This window comes from Sorghum bicolor, chromosome 5 (genome assembly GCF_000003195.3).
Source record: "Sorghum bicolor cultivar BTx623 chromosome 5, Sorghum_bicolor_NCBIv3, whole genome shotgun sequence".
NCBI lineage: Eukaryota > Viridiplantae > Streptophyta > Magnoliopsida > Poales > Poaceae > Sorghum > Sorghum bicolor.
In genome coordinates this window covers 2295937-2317402 of record NC_012874.2, presented here as the reverse complement: position 1 = coordinate 2317402, position 21466 = coordinate 2295937, and the positions used below count along the sequence as shown (strand labels likewise).

The 21466-nt window shown below is 42.3% G+C and overlaps 1 protein-coding gene across 1 annotated transcript; it reads left to right on the top strand.

Moving 5' to 3' along the window:
• On the top strand, nt 14407-18571 carry LOC8085610 (probable auxin efflux carrier component 1b). Its single transcript, XM_002450178.2, has 6 exons — nt 14407-16079; nt 16809-17085; nt 17217-17302; nt 17418-17575; nt 17671-17747; nt 18150-18571. The coding sequence occupies exons 1-6, from the start codon at nt 14993-14995 to the stop codon at nt 18214-18216; spliced, it is 1752 nt and encodes a 583-aa protein (XP_002450223.1). The 5' UTR covers nt 14407-14992; the 3' UTR covers nt 18217-18571.

The window sequence follows — 21466 nt, the reverse complement described above, 5'->3', positions numbered from 1 at the left end:
AAAGGGTAAGGGTCCATCAAATATTTTTTTTATATGTCAAATATATAAAATATATAGTACAACTAAAAAGAATTAATTTACACCATATGTTTTAGTTTATAAAAGGTAGTTATAGTACAACAAATAAATAAATAGAATAGAATTAGAAATTTAGAACCCTATCACGGAATACTAATAACAAAATTGGTGAAGTCTCGATCAGCCATGTCCTTACTCTTCCTGCTCCAGTGTCTAGTAGTGACATCGTGTGCGGACGTGTGGTATTGGCGTGTCATGGAGCCACATTGTTGCATTGGACGATTGAGCAATAGGACGAGAAGACGATAAAGAGGAACATTGATTTGCTCAACTAATCGATCAAGCGCGAATATGAAGCAACACTAGCAATAGGTGGATGTGGATGACGTGCTGATTAATGAAATTCTTTTTTAAATTAATTGACGAATTTCTATAGTGTCTATATAAACGTCCAAAAAATTACATAAATCTATATACTAAATTATATATATATAGGCCCCTTAATACCGTGGGCTCCAGACCGTCGCACCTGCTGCCCACCCCAGAGACGGCCCTGCGAAGAGCTCCGTAGTGGGTACTTTTTTTGACAAGAACTTGAGCTGAGGAGCATCTTTATGACGGAGATTGTCCGAGTTCCCCCACAGTAGTAATAGTACACCACACAAACACACGCACGTCTTGTGCGGTGAACACGCACATGTGTGCCGCTGGTCCATGGTGGTGGTGATGGCCGCCCGGCAGACACGGCCTTTGTTTAGGCCTTGTTTAGGCTTTGGCCTTGTTTAGGCCCTGTTTAGATTGGTGATGAAAATTTTTTAGGTGTCATATCGGATGTGTCGGAAGGATGTCGAGAGGGGTTTTTAGAAACTAATAAAAAAACAAATTACATAGCTCATCAAAAAACTACAAGACAAATCTATTAAACATAATTAATCTATCATTAGCACATGTGAGTCACTGTAGCACTTAAGGCTAATATGGAGTAACTAGACTTAAAAGATTCGTCTCACGTTTTTCAATCAAACTGTGTAATTTGTTTATTTTTTATGTACATTTAATGTTCAATGCATGTGTCTAAAGATTCGATGGGATGGACGAAAAAATTTTAGGTGGGAAACTAAACAGGGCCTTAGTTATGAAATTTTTTGGATTTCGCTACTGTGACACTTTCGTTTGTATATGGTGAATATTGTTTAATTATATACTAACTAGGTTCAAAAAATTTGTTTCGCAATTTACAAATTAAATTGTGTAATTAGTTATTTTTTCATCTACATTTAATGCTCCATGCATGTGCCACAAGAATCGATGTGACAAGGAATCTTTAAAACTTTTTGATTTTGGTGGGAACTAAACAAGACATTTGTTTAGATGCAAAATGTTTTTGGATTTTGACACGGTAACATTTTCGTTTTTATTTGACAAATATTGTCCAATCATGGAGTAAGACTTAAAAGATTCGTCTCGCGATTGACAGACGAACTGTACAATTAGTTTTTGTTTTCATCTATATTTAATACTCCATGCATATGCCACAAAATTTGATGTGACGGTGAATCTTGAAAATTTTTTGGTTTTTGGGTGAAGTAAACAAGGCCTTAGTTCACCTTAAAGTTCATTTTTTTAATATTTCCAGTCATATCAAATTTTATGGCATATGCATAGAGCATTAAATATATACAAAAACAAAAACTAATTACACGGTTTGTCTCTAATTTACTAGACGAATCTTTTATGCCTAGTTAGTCTATAGTTGGATAATAATTGTCAAATACAAGCGAAAATACTACAGTGTCAAAATTTTTGGGAAATTGACATGGTAGCTCTTTCGTTTGTATTTGACAAATATTATTTAATCAGAAAATAAATAGACTCAAAAGATTCGTCTCGCAAACTATAGGTAAATTGTGCAATTAATTATTCCTTTTATCTATATTTAATATTCCACGCATGTGCTACAAGATTCTATATAGTTTGCCTATAATTTACGAATGAATATTTTAAGCTTAGTTAGTTTATAATTGAATAATATTTGTTAAATACAAACTAAATTGCTAGTCTGTTTTGCCAAAAATTTTGGAACTAAACAAGCCCTACTACTGCTACACAGCTACACTGCCGCATCCAATCTTGTTTAGGCCTTGTTTAGGTGTAACATCCCAAAAATTCACATTCAAAAATCACTCACATTAAAAATTATTTTCAAAATATATTTCAAAAACTATAAAATAATTTGAGCTCTATAGTTTCTCCATCTAATCCATCCATATTTTTTTTCGTGCATAAATAACAGCGAGTACCAGCAAGCTTACATGCAAGAAAACATAGCAGTGCACCTACACGAATATATATCTCATGCATGCATGCAGGACATGCCACCGTCCATTTGCATGCACCTGCATGCAAGGACACGGTGATTAGACACCGTCCATTTGCATGCATCGTGCATGCAAATTAGGCACCGACCATGCGCTACAGTAGCATTTTTAATGGCAACGAGCTGAGCACTCTGGCCTATAAAAAGGCACTCTCGGGAGCTCACTCTACCACCCGAGAAACACGTTCACTCACTCGCTCTCACTTCGCGTATACCGTATACGGCCATATGCACAAGCCGAGCTCGACTGTCGTCGCAAGACGAGGTGAGCAGCTCATGAGCATCTCCTTGCTCTTCTCTGTCTTTCTGTAGTATTTTCCTGTATTTTTTCCTTATATTTGTCTGTACCGATTCACTGCCAAGAACTCCACGAATAGAACCATGACATACAGAGGAGCTCTAATGACCCCTGCTAATTTCTCTCTAACCATGCATGCGTGGGCCATAAGCATTAACTCCAAATAGTACATGCATGCACCATGCACTACCAGCCAAACAAATGCCCACGTGAAGCATCCATTTCTTAATCATCGTTAGCCTTTTTCGCATGATTAAGGTCCGGCCATTTTACAAATACCACATGCTAACTCTGATTTCAATAATTCTTTTTTCTAAATTCATCTAAAATCATGATCTACCTCCCATATTAATTTCATGATTTTTGGAGCTCATTTAAATTTATATGATTATTTATCTGTGCCTGTTGTCTGTGTCGTTCGCCGCGTATTTTAGCTGACGGAGTAAACGAGCCGGAAAACGAGAACGTTGGAGACGAGTACCGCGAGTTTGACGCCGAGGACCCGGACTGTCAGCGAGAGTTTGCTGAGGACGCCGACGGAGGCAAGTCCAACCGATCCCCTTTGATGCATATTGATCCTATTTTTAAACACAACCCGTAGAAGCCGTTTTAAATATTGCATGTACGATATATGTACGAAGTATTTTCGTTGCTTAGTTAAAACCTGTTGAATAGCCATCCTTGAATTGAAATCACCCGGTAACTGTCTTGTTTGAACCTAGGAACAAATAATATGCTATGACAGAAATATTATTATTTAGTATGCTTAGGACTTGTTACTCATCCTGGATACTCATCGCTATATTTTTCAAATATAATGATTTTAAAAGTAAAAGGTGTGAGTGGTGAAAATAAACTGTGGATATTATGAAAGGGTTAATGAACAAGTTATAGATGAGATTACTATGGAGATGGGGCGGATGGGATCTCTTTTGGGGATGCCCTGGTGTTGTGGCTTATACCTTGCGGGGTTAAGCGTGAAGATATCCGCCTTGTCTCGATTAAGGACTGAGTTGATGATTCATCTTGCCTAACTCATTTATCGTACAACCACTCGCCTTGCATGGGAAAGGCTTAGTCTAAATCCCTCTAGTTAGTATGGCAATCACCTGGAGGCAGGTGTGCAACGGGACACTAAGTGATGTATGTGAAATTATGGAAATATATGAAAAGAGCTTTGTGAATTATTGTGGTATCATGAGATGTGGCCTTAGTGTTCCCGTGGTGAGCGCCATTACTTAGCTATGGAGGGTAATGACTTTGATGGATCTGTGCTTGCACGACGGTGTAAGTTATGGTATCCTACTTGTGGGAAAAGTGTACAACCTCTGCAGAGTGTAAATCTATCTGGATAGCCGTGTCCGCGGTCTCGGACGGGTTATGGTTTGGTTTCAACAACTAGATGGTTGGGATGAGTGAAAACATGAAAGTGAGTGTGATTTTGGAAATAAATGGTTGACTGCCATTGTGTTGTGGGAACAAGGGTTCAACAACACTTAAAATTGTGATCAAACCCCCATTTTCAGAAATACTATCATATGTGGAAAAGAGGTCTTTTACAACAGTATTTGTGAAATAAAACCTTGCATGTGTAAAAAGATAGCTTTATGCAAATGAAACTAAGCCTCATCCTTGACTTATCCATATGCATATATATTGTTATCCCCTTCCGTAGGGTAAGGTTGGATTTGCTGAGTACTTTGTACTCACCCTTGCTTTATTAAACAGAGGAAGATCCGGACTTCGATCCCGAAGTGGCGTTCGAGTAAGGTCGTGTCTGCACCCAACTAAGCCTGTGGCATTGGGACTCGTTAGATGTTCGATTGTGATATCGTTTGTTTCTAGGTCCTTTGGACCTATGTTGTATTTTGGTGTCTTATTATTATAGTGTGCCTTCCTTGTCCACGCTTTCCGAGACTACTGCGCTGAAACTTATCTGATGTAATAAATGTATTACTAGCCTCCTGGGACTAGTATTGTATCACATTTGAGTTCCTGGTTTACCAGGGGCGCTTCAGGTGGTATCAGAGCCGTAGTTGGCTGTAGGACGCGACCTTAGGCTTTTCTGGACCAGTATTTTACTAAATAAACGTATTTTACAAAAGTTCTTACCCTCTTCCCTCCATTTGAAAAAAATATTTACTCTCATCTATGTCTCTCAGATGGCAGAAGGAGTTTGGACCAGCAGTTACTGTCTAAGTGTAGAAGGCTTTCCCAAACTCTTGTATGCTACCATGCAGAAACTTGGAATCAAGGATCGCCCAGAATATGAAGGTAGAGAATATGAAGAGCATGAGACCGAGCGGTGTGAAGTTACTGTCTATATTGGGAAAAGTGAGGACTTCCCTAACATAGCTGAAGCTTGGAGTATGACTGCGACCGGATTTCGGTTTGCAGATACATATCAAGCCGTCGCCCGTAAAGCCTTGAGGTACCTATGCCAGATCTACGAAAAGCCCATCACCCGTACACCCATGAGGTTCTTTCCACCCGACGAAAAAGACCGACCAGTTTGGAGGACCCGCATAGAGCTCTTGCAAAGACGTTACTCACTTAAAGATGACCCAACTGTGGTATTAATGACCACATACCTACTTGCTCTAGATAAGCAATACGATGAGCAGGCCTCAGAGTTAAGGAAGTGCATCCATCGTGTGGAGGAAGCCGAGATCATAGTTAGAAAGCTCCATGTGCAGCTTGCAGAAGCTCAGGCCCAAGCAGCTGCAGCCGAGAGTCGTGAAACCACCATTGCTGAAGTCTTGAAGGCAGCTGAAGACCGCCATGCTCAGGAGTTGAAGGATGCCTACCTTATCACCAGGATCAAAAGAAGGATGTTAGCAGAGGAAGACCAAGAGCCCATAGTCCTAAAAGTTATCCCAATCATGTCCCTAGAAACCAAAAGAAAGATGGACATAGAAGGGCCATCAGCTCCCCCACCCACAGAAGCCTCTCATGAAGCTTTAGAGTTGGAGTCCACTAAGGAAGAAGGATTTCCCCTCCTCACCCAGCCACCACCAAAAGAAGACGGTGACCCACCTCCTAGTCCAAAAGAAGAACCACAAATGACGGAAGCGTGATCCTCCTCAACACCAAGGGAATGAAGCTGTTCTGTCCGAAGAAGTTGAAGAATAGTAGCACCTAGTTCCTCCTTATGTCTTGGGGAAGTAAAGTTTACTTCACTTTTGTTCAACCTCCAAAGTAGATGAACCGTATTGTAGTACGCTTATTTCCTCCATTACTATGTTGTAAACCGTCCTCTTATTCAAAATATATATTTGTGCTTGTTGGTTGTGCTAAAAAAATTGAGTGCTCTATGTTGTTCCCTTTCGGGATAGCAAGTCTTAAAACTTGCACCTTTTTAAAATATAACGCCTTAACAAAAAAACAACATCACTCAATAGATCTAACCCTTATCTAATGCTTTCTCATCTTAACCAACAGATGCCTCCCAAACCAGCTACCCGCTCTCAACCAAGTGGTCGTGCAGCTAGTAGACAAAGCCAAAATCCAAATGGAAGTCAAGCCAATGCAAATGCTGATGGTATTCATGAAGATGAAGTGAGTCAGACTAGGAACCATAATGAAGAAGATGACTTGCCCCCTCCTCCAGCAATTGACTTAGCACAAGTCATGGCAACTCAGACTCGCCTTCTAGAGACCTTGGCTCAAGGCATGAACCGCCCTAGGAACAACCGTGGAGCCGGAGTCCAAGACAAGATGACTGAGTTCATGAGGCTTAAGCCACCCACCTTTACTGGATCCGACAACCCCATGGAAGCAGATGATTGGCTTAAGGTGATTGAAAGGAAGTTGGACACAATCCACTGCGATGGAAGGGATAGAGTTCTGCTAGCATCTCACCAGCTGACAGGAATTGCCCTTTCTAGGTGGGAAGCCTATAGTGGAGCTGTGGACAATGCAAACACTATCACATGGGAAGAATTTGTGGATGAATTCCGCCGGTACCACATTCCAGATGGAATCATGAAGCTGAAGGCTGATGAATTTCGCAACTTGAAGCAAGGAAATAAAACTCTGAGTGAGTACATCTTCCAATTCACTGAATTGTCTCGCTATGCCCCAGAATTGGTCAACACTGATGCCAAGAAACAGACAAAGTTCATAGAAGGATTGACCTGTGAGCTCAGAACCCTCATGACCCCACAGATCTATCCAGATTTCAACACATTGATGAATAGGACCATTCTGACTGATGTGGCCAAGACTGAAGAAAGGAAAGAAAACAAGCGCAAATTTCTGGAGCGCAAGGTTCAAGATGGTGCTAGATCCCAGAGGCTGAAAACCTTTAGCCAACCAAGCCAGCGGACTCAAGCCCCAATGCAGTTTCGCTCTCCTGCTAGTGTCTCCAATAACCAAATGCAGTCATCATATCAGCCTAAGACAACCTATCAGAATCAAACTTATGGCAAGACTCAACAGAACAGCACTGGTCAAGTCACAAACAATGTTAGGACTTGCTTTAATTGCCATGAGACTGGACACTACATTGCCAACTGTCCCTACAAGAACAACCCACCAGCATTATCCACTCAGTCCCACACAGTTAATGGACCAAGATCTGCAGTGTCTGGAGTCAACCGTGGTTTCCCTCGCAACAATAGCAACACCAACAATAATAGCCAGATGATGAAGCAACCTCAACAATCCTATGGTACAGCCCGTGTCAACCATATTCATGCTCAGGATGCTCAGACTGCTTCAGGAGTGGTACTTGGTGAGTTCTTAGTCGATTCAGTACTTGCAACAGTATTATTTGATTCTGGAGCATCACATTCATTCATATCATCAAGTTTTGTTGAGAAGCATCAAATACCCACAGTACTACTAAAGTTACCCCTAATAACCCAAACACCTGGGTCTGACATCAAATGTCATCTAGGATGTTCAAATGTAAGGATCATTCTAAGTGGGGTAGTTTTCTTAGCAGACTTAGTAGTGCTCAAGTCCAAAGGAATAGATGTTATCCTTGGAATGGATTGGTTAACTACACACAATGGAATTATTAGTTGTGCAACAAAGAAGTATCGTTAGTTAACCATGAAGAGATTAAAGTGAAATGTCAAACCCGAGGGTCTAAAGTTAATCCAATGGTCTTCAATTTGGATGCAAGGACCATAGAGGAAGTACCAATAGTGCAAGAATACCCTGATGTATTCCCTGAGGAACTACCTGGAATGCCACCAGACAGGGATATAGAGTTCATCATTGATCTTATCCCTGGGACTGCCCCCATAGCCAAGAGACCTTACAGAATGGCTCCGGTAGAGTTAGCTGAACTAAAAGAGTAGCTAAGAGAATTGCAGCAGAAAGGTTATATCAGACCTAGTTCTTCACCATGGGGAGCCCCAGTCTTGTTTGTGAAGAAGAAAGATGGAAGTATGAGGATGTGTGTGGATTATAGGTCCCTAAATGAAGTCACCATCAAGAATAAGTATCCCCTACCAAGGATAGATGACCTTTTTGATCAGCTTAAAGGAGCCAAGTATTTCTCTAAGATTGATTTGAGATCAGGTTATCACCAACTCAAGATCAAGAATAGTGATGTCCCCAAGACAGCCTTTGTAACCAGATATGGACAATACGAGTTTACAGTGATGTCTTTTGGATTAACCAATGCCCCTGCCTATTTCATGAACCTCATGAATAAGGTATTCATGGAAGAGTTAGATAAGTTTGTTGTAGTCTTCATTGATGACATACTTATCTACTCTAAGAGTGCTAAAGAACATGGACAACACTTGAGAGTAGTGTTGGAAAAGCTAAGAAGACACAAGTTGTATGCTAAATTCAGCAAGTGTGAATTTTGGCTTGAGAATGTTGCATTTCTAGGCCACATCTTGACAGCTGAAGGAGTTGCAGTCGACCCTGAGAAAGTAGAAGTTGTCTCCCATTGGCAGCAACCCACCAATGTGAGTGAGGTTAGAAGTTTTCTTGGATTAGCTGGATATTATCGAAGGTTTATAGAAGGATTTTCCAAGATAGCCAGACCCATGACAGAGCTTCTTAGGAAGGATAAGAAATTCACTTGGACAGAATCATGTGAGAAGAGTTTCCAAGAGTTGAAGAAGAGACTGACAACAGCACCAGTGTTAACTTTGCCAGACATTCACCAAGATTTCATCATATACTGTGATGCCTCAAGACAAGGTTTAGGATGTGTTCTTATGCAAGGAGGAAAAGTGGTTGCTTATACATCCCGTCAGCTTAGACCTCATGAGCAAAATTACCCTACCCATGATTTGGAGTTAGCAGCTATAGTACATGCTCTCAAGATTTGGAGACACTACCTCATTGAAAACAAGTGTGAAATCTACACTGATCACAAGAGTTTGAAGTACATCTTCACACAGTCAGACTTGAACCTAAGGCAAAGAAGATGGTTAGAATTAATCAAGGACTATAACCTTGAGATTCATTACCACCCAGGAAAGACCAACGTGGTAGCAGATGCCCTAAGCAGAAAGCCATATGGTCAGCAGTTGGTGCCTAAGAACACTCACCTACAAGAAGAGATAGCACAGTTGAACATGCATATAGTACGTCAACCTCAAAATGGCAGTCTGATGGTGCAGCCAACTCTTGTGGAAGAAATCAAGTAGACACAACATAAGGATAAGGATCTGATGAAGATTCGTGAGCAAACTGGAGAAAATAAAGCTCCATACTTTAGAGTGGATAACAAAGGAGTATTGTGGTATAAAAATAGGATTTGTGTGCCCAAGGAAGGAAAGTTTCAAGAATTAATCCTTGATGAAGCCCATAACTCAGCTTATTCTATCCACCCTGGTGCCACCAAGATGTACATGGACCTAAAAGAAAGATATTGGTGGAATGGCATGAAAGCTTATGTGGCACGATTTGTTGCACAATGTGATGTTTGCCAAAGGGTTAAAGCGGAGCATCAGAAACCAGCAGGCTTGCTCCAGCCATTGCCTATTCCTGTTTGGAAATGGGATGAGATAGGTATGGATTTTGTGAATGGATTACCCAAAACTCTAAAAGGAAATGATTCAATATGGGTAATAGTGGACCGCCTTACCAAGGTTGCTCACTTCATACATGTGCGCACCAAGTATAGTGGAGACAAGTTAGCCCAGTTATATGTGGATAACATAGTCAAATTGCATGGTGTGCCAAGTAAGATTGTATCTGAACCGAGGTACCCAATTTACCTCTAAGTTCTGAAAAAGTTTGCATGAAGCTATGGGAACCAAGCTAGATTTTAGCTCAGCTTATCATCCTCAAACAGATGGTCAGACTGAAAGAATAAATCAGATTATGGAAGATATGCTAAGAGCATGCGTGCTCACGTATGGTAAAGATTGGGAGAAAAGCCTAACTTATGCAGAGTTCTCCTATAATAATAGTTACCAAGCTAGTTTGGGCATGTCACCTTTTGAGGCCCTATATGGAAGAAAATGTAGAACCCCATTGATGTGGTCAGAAGTTGGAGAACGAACTTTGCTTGGACCAGCCCTTATAAAAGAAGCAGAAGATCGTGTAGCTGAAATCAGAGAAAAATTGAAAGAGGCACAATCACGTCAAAAGAGCTATTCTGATAAAAGGAGAGAGTTAAGTTTTGCAGTTGGAGATTTTGTGTATGTCAAAGTCTCTCCTATTCGAGGAACTCGAAGGTTCCAAGTTAGAGGCAAGCTAGCACCACGGTATATTGGACCATATCAAGTATTACAAAGGATTGGAGCTGTAGCCTATCGTGTTCGGCTACCTGAAGAAATGTCAGATATACACAATGTGTTTCATGTCTCCCAATTGAAGAAATGTCTCAGAGTACCAGAGGAACAAATATCGCCAGATACAGTTGATTTACAAGATGACCTAAGATATCAAGAAGTGCCAATAAAAATTCTAGACTCAGTCACCAAGCAAACTCGAACGACCACAGTCCGAATTTGTCGTGTTCAATGGAGTAGACACACAGAAGCAGAAGCAACATGGGAAAGAGAAGATGCCCTGAGAAAAGAGTTTCCCCATCTATTTAGGACCCAGCCGAATCTCGAGGACGAGATTTCTTTTAAGTGGGGTAGGTTTGTAACATCCCAAAAATTCACATTCAAAAATCACTCGCATTAAAAATTATTTTCAAAATATATTTCAAAAACTATAAAATAATTTGAGCTCTATAGTTTCTCCATCTAATCCATCCATATTTTTTTTCGTGCATAAATAACAGCGAGTACCAGCAAGCTTACATGCAAGAAGACATAGCAGTGCACCTACACGAATATATATCTCATGCATGCATGCAGGACATGCCACCGTCCATTTGCATGCACCTGCATGCAAGGACACGGTGATTAGGCACCGTCCATTTGCATGCATCGTGCATGCAAATTAGGCACCGACCATGCGCTACAGTAGCATTTTTAATGGCAACGAGCTGAGCACTCTGGCCTATAAAAAGGCACTCTCGGGTGCTCACTCTCACCACCCGAGAAACACGTTCACTCACTCGCTCTCACTTCGCGTATACCGTATACGGCCATACGCACAAGCCGAGCTCGACTGTCGTCGCAAGACGAGGTGAGCAGCTCATGAGCATCTCCTTGCTCTTCTCTGTCTTTCTGTAGTATTTTCCTGTATTTTTTTCCTTATATTTGTCTGTACCGATTCACTGCCAAGAACTCCACGAATAGAACCATGACATACAGAGGAGCTCTAATGACCCCTGCTAATTTCTCTCTAACCATGCATGCGTGGGCCATAAGCATTAACTCCAAATAGTACATGCATGCACCATGCACTACCAGCCAAACAAATGCCCACGTGAAGCATCCATTTCTTAATCATCGTTAGCCTTTTTCGCATGATTAAAGTCCGGCCATTTTACAAATACCACATGCTAACTCTGATTTCAATAATTCTTTTTTCTAAATTCATCTAAAATCATGATCTACCTCCCATATTAATTTCATAATTTTTGGAGCTCATTTAAATTTATATGATTATTTATCTGTGCCTGTTGTCTGTGTCGTTCGTCGCGTATTTTAGCTGACGGAGTGAACGAGCCGGAAAACGAGAACGTTGGAGACGAGTACCGCGAGTTTGACGCCGAGGACCCGGACTGTCAGCGAGAGTTTGCTGAGGACGCCGACGGAGGCAAGTCCAACCGATCCCCTTTGATGCATATTGATCCTATTTTTAAACACAACCCGTAGAAGCCGTTTGAAATATTGCATGTACGATATATGTACGAAGTATTTTCGTTGCTTAGTTAAAACCTGTTGAATAGCCATCCTTGAATTGAAATCACCCGGTAACTGTCTTGTTTGAACCTAGGAACAAATAATATGCTATGACAGAAATATTATTATTTAGTATGCTTAGGACTTGTTACTCATCCTGGATACTCATCGCTATATTTTTCAAATATAATGATTTTAAAAGTAAAAGGTGTGAGTGGTGAAAATAAACTGTGGATATTATGAAAGGGTTAATGAACAAGTTATAGATGAGATTACTATGGAGATGGGGCGGATGGGATCTCTTTTGGGGATGCCCTGGTGTTGTGGCTTATACCTTGCGGGGTTAAGCGTGAAGATATCCGCCTTGTCTCGATTAAGGACTGAGTTGATGATTCATCTTGCCTAACTCATTTATCGTACAACCACTCGCCTTGCATGGGAAAGGCTTAGTCTAAATCCCTCTAGTTAGTATGGCAATCACCTGGAGGCAGGTGTGCAACGGGACACTAAGTGATGTATGTGAAATTATGGAAATATATGAAAAGAGCTTTGTGAATTATTGTGGTATCATGAGATGTGGCCTTAGTGTTCCCGTGGTGAGCGTCATTACTTAGCTATGGAGGGTAATGACTTTGATGGATCTGTGCTTGCACGACGGTGTAAGTTATGGTATCCTACTTGTGGGAAAAGTGTACAACCTCTGCAGAGTGTAAATCTATCTGGATAGCCGTGTCCGCGGTCTCGGACGGGTTATGGTTTGGTTTCAACAACTAGATGGTTGGGATGAGTGAAAACATGAAAGTGAGTGTGATTTTGGAAATAAATGGTTGACTGCCATTGTGTTGTGGGAACAAGGGTTCAACAACACTTGAAATTGTGATCAAACCCTATTTTCAGAAATACTATCATATGTGGAAAAGAGGTCTTTTACAACAGTATTTGTGAAATAAAACCTTGCATGTGTAAAAAGATAGCTTTATGCAAATGAAACTAAGCCTCGTCCTTGACTTATCCATATGCATATATATTGTTATCCCCTTCCGTAGGGTAAGGTTGGATTTGCTGAGTACATTGTACTCACCCTTGCTTTATTAAACAGAGAAAGATCCGGACTTCGATCCCGAAGTGGCGTTCGAGTAAGGTCGTGTCTGCACCCAACTAAGCCTGTGGCATTGGGACTCGTCAGATGTTCGATTGTGATATCGTTTGTTTCTAGGTCCTTTGGACCTATGTTGTATTTTGGTGTCTTATTATTATAGTGTGCCTTCCTTGTCCACGCTTTTCGAGACTACTGCGCTGAAACTTATCTGATGTAATAAATGTGTTACTAGTCTCCTGGGACTAGTATTTTATCACATTTGAGTTCCTGGTTTACCAGGGGCGCTTCATTAGGCCTTGTGTAGTTCTCAAAAAATTTCAAGATTTCCCATCATAGTAAACCTTTGTACATATGCATGGAGTATTTAATATAGACAAAAATAAAAACTAATTGCACAATTTATCTGTAATTTGTGAGACAAATTTTTTGAGTCTAGTTACTCTATAATTGGATAATAGTTGTCACATACAAACGAAAGTGCTGCAATAGCAAAAACAAAAAAAAATTCACGAACTGAACAAGGCCTTAGTTCCCACAAAATCCAAAAAGTTTTTCAAGATTATCTGTAACATTGAATCTTGCGGCACATGCATGAAACATTAAATGTAGATGAAAAAATAACTAATTGTATAGTTTATCTGTAAATCGCAAGACGAATCTTTTGAGTCTAGTTAGTACACCATTGAACAATATTTGTTAAATACAAACGAAAATATTACAATAGTGAAATTCAAAAAATTTCATAATTAAACAAGGCCTTAGTTAATATAAAAAATTCCAGATTCTCTGTCGAATCTTACGGTGCATTTATAAAGTATTAAATGTAGATAAACATAATAATTAATTACACGGTTTGGCTATAATTTATGAGATAATTTTTTTAAATTTAATTAATTTATAATTAGATAATTATTTATTAAATACAAACAAAAAAATGTAACGTCTACTACCTTCACCTCGTCCTCTCCTGGTGCTACCTCGGCTCTCTCTGAGGCATTGTTTAGTTCTGAAAAGTTAAAAGTTTTCGGTACTGTAGCACTTTCGTTTGTTTATGACAAATATTATTCAATCATGGACTAATTAGGATCAAAAGATTCGTCTCGTGATTTACAGCTAAACTGTGTAATTAGTTTTTATTTTTATTTATATTTAATATTTTATGCATGTGCCACAAGATTCGATATGACGAGGAATCTTGCGAACTTTTTGGTTTCCAGGGTGAAGAGTCTGTGTCGCTGGGTGTCCCCCCGGTCCGGCGCTCTCCACTCCACCCATATGTTTCCTCACCACAGCACGCCTTCCGATGCAACGCGAACGCAAACGCAAACAACGCAGTGCCCCGCCCCGCCCGGACCGGCCCGCTCCGGCTCTCTTGTCTGCCATTACGGCAACCGTGGTCAAATTCTCTCTCTGCCTTTCCGCCGCGCGCGCAGCCCCTACACACACTCCACCGGCTACCCGCGCAGACCTACTCCACACTCCATGCCTGTCGTGCTCGGTCGCTGCCTGCTACTCCTACTACTACTGTAGTACTGTACCTGCTGCCTGCAAGAATCCCTTGGACAATGCCGTGCTTCCCCTCCCCCTGCTCCTGCTGCTTTTCGCGCTCCCCGCCCTTCCCTTCCCTTCCCTTCCCTTCCCCTGCATTTGTTGCTCTGCTCCCAAGCTCTGACCGCCTTGCCTCATCTGTGTCTCCTCCCTCCCGCCTCCTCTCCTCTCTGCTCCAGCTCCAGCTCCAGCTCCAGCTGAGCTGAGCCCACTCTTCTTCTTCTTCCTCTCTTGCTCCACACGACAACCCATCTTCTCCTCCTCCTTCCTACCGTCCCTATCCCTCCGCCATTTTACCCTGGACTGCTTCCTTCTTCTTCCGCTCCTACCAACCCATTGCTCGTCGCCGAACCACTCTGCTTCCTCTTCTCACCAGCAAACCAATTCAAAGCCACCGGCATTTGAGCTCCCCCCTCCCCTACCCAGCCATGATCACGGCGCTGGACCTGTACCACGTGCTGACGGCGGTGGTGCCGCTGTACGTAGCCATGACGCTCGCCTACGGCTCCGTCCGCTGGTGGCGGATCTTCACCCCGGACCAGTGCTCAGGGATCAACCGCTTCGTCGCGCTCTTCGCCGTCCCGCTCCTCTCCTTCCACTTCATCTCCACCAACAACCCTTTCGCCATGAACCTGCGCTTCCTCGCCGCCGACACGCTGCAGAAGGTCGCCGTCCTCGCGCTCCTCTTCCTCGCCTCCCGCCTCTTCTCCTCCTCCGCCTCGCGCTTCCTCGGCCTCGACTGGAGCATCACGCTCTTCTCCCTCTCCACGCTCCCCAACACGCTCGTCATGGGCATCCCGCTGCTCCGCGGCATGTACGGCGGCGGCGGCGCCTCCTCCTCCTCCATCGACGCGGGAACGCTCATGGTCCAGGTCGTCGTGCTCCAGTGCATCATCTGGTACACGCTCATGCTCTTCCTCTTCGAGTACCGCGCCGCCCGCGCGCTCGTGCTCGACCAGTTCCCCGACGGCGCCGCGGCGTCCATCGTCTCGTTCCGCGTCGACTCCGACGTCGTCTCGCTCGCCAGGGGCGAGATCGAGCTCGAGGCAGACGCCGTCCCCGTCCCCGCCGGCGGCGACGGCGGACGGGTGCGGGTCACCGTGCGCAAGTCCACCAGCTCGCGCTCTGAGGCCGCGTGCTCGCACTCCCACTCCCACTCGCAGTCCATGCAGCCACGGGTGTCCAACCTCTCCGGGGTGGAGATCTACTCGCTGCAGTCGTCGCGCAACCCCACCCCGCGGGGATCCAGCTTCAACCACACCGACTTCTTCAACATCGTCGGCGCCGGTGCCAAGGGAGGAGCAGCAGCGGCGGCGGCCGGGGACGAGGAGAAGGGCGGCGCCGGTGGACACTCGCCGCAGCCGCAGGCCGTCGCCGCCGTGGCGGCCAAGAGGAAGGACCTGCACATGCTCGTCTGGAGCTCCAGTGCCTCCCCGGTCTCCGAGCGTGCTGCTGGTGCCGCCGTGCACGTCTTCGGCGCCGGCGCCGCCGACCATGCCGACGTCCTCGCCAAAGGTAACAACTTTTTTCCCCCCAGTGACCAACTGCATTTGGTGTCGCCATGTTGGTGGGCAGGGCGCAGGCACACACCCCTGTTTCTGTTTGTGTTTGGCTCCGTTCCTTGTAGAGTGATGTCGACCATTCTTTAGACTATCTCCAACAATCGTCACCCAAAATACAAGACCCATTTGTTCTTTGGGTAGTGCTACAGGTAAAAAGTTCCGTACCTATTTTTAGTCTTCTCCAACAATAAGACCTAAAAGACAACACTCTCTGCAAATGAGTCTCGAAGAGAGAGGATACCCAAATTTGGGTTATGTCTCTCCTGATATCCAAAATAGGTCTTCTGTTTGGGTACTCTGTTGGAGGCTATAGGTATTGTGTTGGAGACTATTTTAGGTTTGGGTTCTCAAAATGGGTCTAGACAGCCTTAGTCAAAGCTTCGACTGTTCAGAAAATGGGTTTCTTGCAGTGCCCACAAATGTTGTTGGTACTTGCTTGGCATCTTGTGCTTTTAACGAAATTCAGAAACTGAAACTTCCTTGAGTACCCCAATGCTATTTTTTTTTACTGTCCCCCAATGCTAATTTGAATACTACAACTTGTGTTTTTAACAATGCTTGATGTTTTGCTTCCATCTTTGAACTAATCGATAGACGAGTACATGTAGAGAATGTGATACGGCTTGCTGAACCAAAATTGTGTGCTGCTCTTTTTTTAATCGTCAATGGCTGCACCAAGCAGGAACCCAGGCCTACGACGAGTACGGGCGTGACGATTTCAGCAGGACCAAGAACGGGAACGGCGCGGACAAGGGCGGGCCGACGCTGTCCAAGCTTGGGTCCAACTCCACGGCGCAGCTCTACCCCAAGGACGACGGCGAGGGGAGGCCGGCGGCCGCGATGCCGCCGGCGAGCGTCATGACGAGGCTCATCCTCATCATGGTCTGGAGGAAGCTGATCAGGAACCCCAACACCTACTCCAGCCTCATCGGCGTCATCTGGTCCCTGGTATCCTACAGGTTGGTGGTCTGGGGGCAACCAAGATCATTTGCCAAATCCTCATCAGGGCCATGTTTCATCAGTCAGCCACTATGCGGTTCTGTTGAATAACTAATGCCTGCCTGGGGCTGTTCTCTTCTGTGTAATTCAGGTGGGGCATTCAGATGCCGGCGATCATCGCCCGGTCGATTTCGATCCTGTCAGATGCAGGGCTTGGGATGGCCATGTTCAGCCTCGGTATGTGTTGATTCCCGAAACTCCGCTGCTCTATGATGCTTCTGTTGCTAGTGTCACTGCAAGCACTGGATTCTGAATTGTCGCACTGAATTCTGAATCACCGCGCTTGTTTCAGGCTTGTTCATGGCATTGCAGCCGAGGATCATCGCTTGTGGCAACAAGTTTGCCGTGATCGCGATGGCTGTCCGCTTCCTTGCGGGTCCAGCAGTCATGGCTGCCGCCTCCATCGCTGTGGGGCTGCGAGGCGTACTTCTTCACATTGCCATTGTTCAGGTATGCTGGTGTTTTGTGTCCACAAACTAGCTTGCGGGATAATACTGGTGAGAACAAAATTAACATTGAGTGTATTCATTCATTCGACAATTCAGGCTGCTCTACCTCAAGGAATCGTGCCATTTGTGTTTGCCAAGGAGTACAATGTTCACCCTGACATACTGAGCACAGCGTATGATCCATAACATACACCTTTGCTCTGTTTATCTGTGTCCTTTACATGTCTTGTAGTACTAATTAGGAATCTCTGCCCATGTTTCCTGGTACACTTTTAGCTATTATATATATATAATCTGGAATCACCACTTGTCATAGTAAAAAAAGCAGAAATGATCAATCATGCACTGAATTCTCTATGATTCCTAATGATAGTTTTTGGGACTAAACTAGAACCGTGGGGCCATGCAGTCAAATAATAATGAGTAATAAAGCATTAATCTAGGACAGCATCAGCATGATTGCTTGCTCCTAACATGTTGCATTTCATACTACTCCAGTGTGTTCATCCATCGAGATGGGCCATTACATAACAACACAATGATCACATAACACTCCTCTCTTTGCTTTGCTGCAGTGTGATCTTCGGGATGCTCATCGCCCTGCCCATCACCCTGGTCTACTACATCCTGCTGGGGCTCTGAACCTCTCACTTCAGTGTGCAAATGCACCATGCTACATTGTGACTGACGGTCTGACCCAAGACCTTCGCATCATTTTGTTTGGGTAGTAATCCTGCTAGGATCTTGCTAGGTTAGCAGCGGGTAATCGTACCGCTGACAGCAATAGCATCTCTGATGTAGTAGTATCATCTCAGATGGAAGCATTCGAACCTGAATTTCTGATGAGCATTACGTAGCACTTAGCTAGCTAGAGACACCGAAAGATAGTTCCGATGACAGAGATCTAATCTGTGTGAGGCATTGGTATCTGTCAACTTATTTGGTGAGGTCGATTCAAGAATCGAGCAAAATTTATCTTGTTTCATGCTGTCTGAAATCTGAATGTGTGTAGTCGACGTGCTACTACTATTGTGTGCTGACAGTGCTGAAAGTGTCAACTCTACGAATTTCATTCACCTGTAGAGATTCCACTAGGTAGCAGTTGGACTGTAGGAGTACATTAAGCTTTGTTTAATTTGCAGTCGAAAAGTTTTTGATTGTTATTTCGGATATTTTATGGAATGATGATAGAATGAGTGTTTCGATACTAATTAAAAAACTAATTACTAATTACATAACATATCTGAAAACCGAGCGGTAAATTTATTAAAATTAATTAATCCATTGTGGTTAATGATAGATTCATTAGGTTAACTATTGCGTGGAAACTAAACAGAACCTAGAATAGCCTTTTTCTAATTGCAAAGAAAGGCTTGACCAAAAGGATATGGTCCAGGAAATGGTGCCGCAGAATATGATATGATAGTGTCGGCCTGTCGGGACTGGGGAGTCAGACTGGTAAAGTTTTGGCTTTTGTCCATCGAAACAAAAGTTTGGGCTTTTGGCATGCGCAGCCAGCAACGATGATGTTCCTGGGCTAGCGAAAGCAATGATAAGATACGGCCAAGCAACGGCATCATCAGCAAAAGCTTTCTTGCAACTCGCTATAGCTATCCCATGGAAGACGACAGATTCTAGTGCGCAAAGGCCAATGGCAGAAGCTTTTAGTGCCTTCTTGGCATTAAGCGGGTAATAACTTTTAAGTTGTTTAATTTTTTTATAAAAACCATATGAATAGATTTATCTTCAAAAATATTTTTATATATATATATATACCATTTTTGATAAATATTTTTATATTAAAATAATGAGTCAAAGTTAGACTTTAAAGAACCTATCGCTCTCCTAAATAACATTCTTTAGTATACAAAGGGTCTTTTTTGCGCAACTTTATAAACTGTTGTAAGCTCTTTTTTTTGCTAAACACTTTTTTCTAAAACAAATTCACGGGTAAAGCTATTTTTCTTCTCCTTTTACAAAGACTTGAGTTAGGATGAAGCTTAAAAAAGTAGCTTATCCTAGCTCACAGAATACTACCACTGGTCCACCACAAAAGGAAAAAAAAAAGTAAAAAGAAAAAACTTTTTTGTTTATTTGGTTGAAAAGTTATAGTTAAAAGTATTGTTTAATGATTTATTATGAAAAACAGCTTTTGGCTAAGTAAACAAAAGAGCTAGTTTTATCGGGACGCCCGCGAGGAGAGACTACCAGGATGTAAGTACCAGCTGCATATTCACTGTTTTTCAGAAAAAGAAAAGATTTAGGAATTTGGTTCGTCGTTCAATTTTCTGGCTACGGCCTTGTTTAGTTCAACAAAAAAAGCAAAAAGTTTTTAAGATTTCCCGTCACATCGAATCTTGCGGCACATGCATGAATCATTAAATATAGACGAAAGCAAAAACTAATTACACAGTTTAGCTGGAAATCGCGAGACGAATCTTTTGATCCTAGTTAGTCCATAATTGGATAATATTTGTCACAAACAAACGAAAGTGCTACAGTACCGAAATCCAAAATCTTTTCGGAACTAAACGAGGCCTTGCCCAAGGGGTTTTGTGGTTTCCCACTAGCATTTCTCGCTTTTTGAAGTACCAACTCAAAGCCTGGACTAGATTCTTCCCTGTTTAGTGGCGCCTTTTTCGTGTAGTTAGGAACCGAGCCTCTGGCTATGTTTCCTGGTTGCTTTATTTGTCACTGATAAACTGACAATAGGTCATTAACCTTACTTGTTGCCCTGTGGTCGCCTTTTCTGGAAATTAGTAGGTATATTTGTCCATGCTAACGCTACAGTCCATATTAATTCCAAAGTTAATTTTATTAAATTTGAAGTACTTCATTAAAAATAAATCAAAAACATATTTCTATGGCTTAAAAAATTGATGCAATGCATGTTCAAAAAAGATTGATGTATTTGTCACAAAAGTTAGAATTCAATCTCGTTTTATAAAAGTGAGGGAATCCCAACTATAACAAAGGCCACTGAATTTATTATTCACCTATAGGATACAAATTCATCTCATATTTGAGCAATCAAAATACAGTTTTTTATGAGTTCTCATGGTTTGCACTACATATTTCTTCCCCCACCCACTTGCACAGAAGATAAGCATTGCAAAAGATCAATATGTATGTACTGTGTAAACAACAACAATTTTAAACAAGCAAAAGACAATACATATATCTTGATATTCAACCATAGAATGAGATATTTGCTGGTACATACCTTACCTCGTAGGAGGTAAGAGTTTCAACAAATCATAGCCTGAGTAACTAAAATATTAAAAAAATGAAAATCATGATCAACAATTAAAGAAACAAATCATCCTAAGATCATGTTTGTCATGCAGCGCCCCTGCCTGTTTTGCGGCCTTAGGTCGCGTGCAGGTGAGAAACAGTATGTCACCTAAGCACTTAGCCTCTTACCCCTGCATCGTGTAATATATTGTATTTTAGCGTTTAAAATTTATTTTCAAATATAATAAATTTTAGAGGAGAAAACTTACTTTTATATTAACATTTTCTATTTATCAATCAATCACCTTTAATCATATAGCGTCTTATTAGGAAATAAAACAAGTTCTCATGAAAACATCATCATAATTGTCGAAACACCTAACCCTACCGCCGTTGTGCGGTCTTTATCTTTGGCAGTAGCATGTGAGTTCTTTTTTTTCACTTGTTGTTTTCAACATGATCGACTGTGTTTATTTCGCTATGACTGTTTGCAGGCTGTAGCTATATGTTTACAGTGTAATCCAGTTCATTTTTACGGCCAAAGCAGCAGCTGCAGGAAGCGCAAGCGCCTAAATCATGTGCACGCAGTAATTTGGGGGTTGGGTTAATGATAATCACGATTGAAGTTAGGGGTTATACGGTAAAAACAAAAAACAAA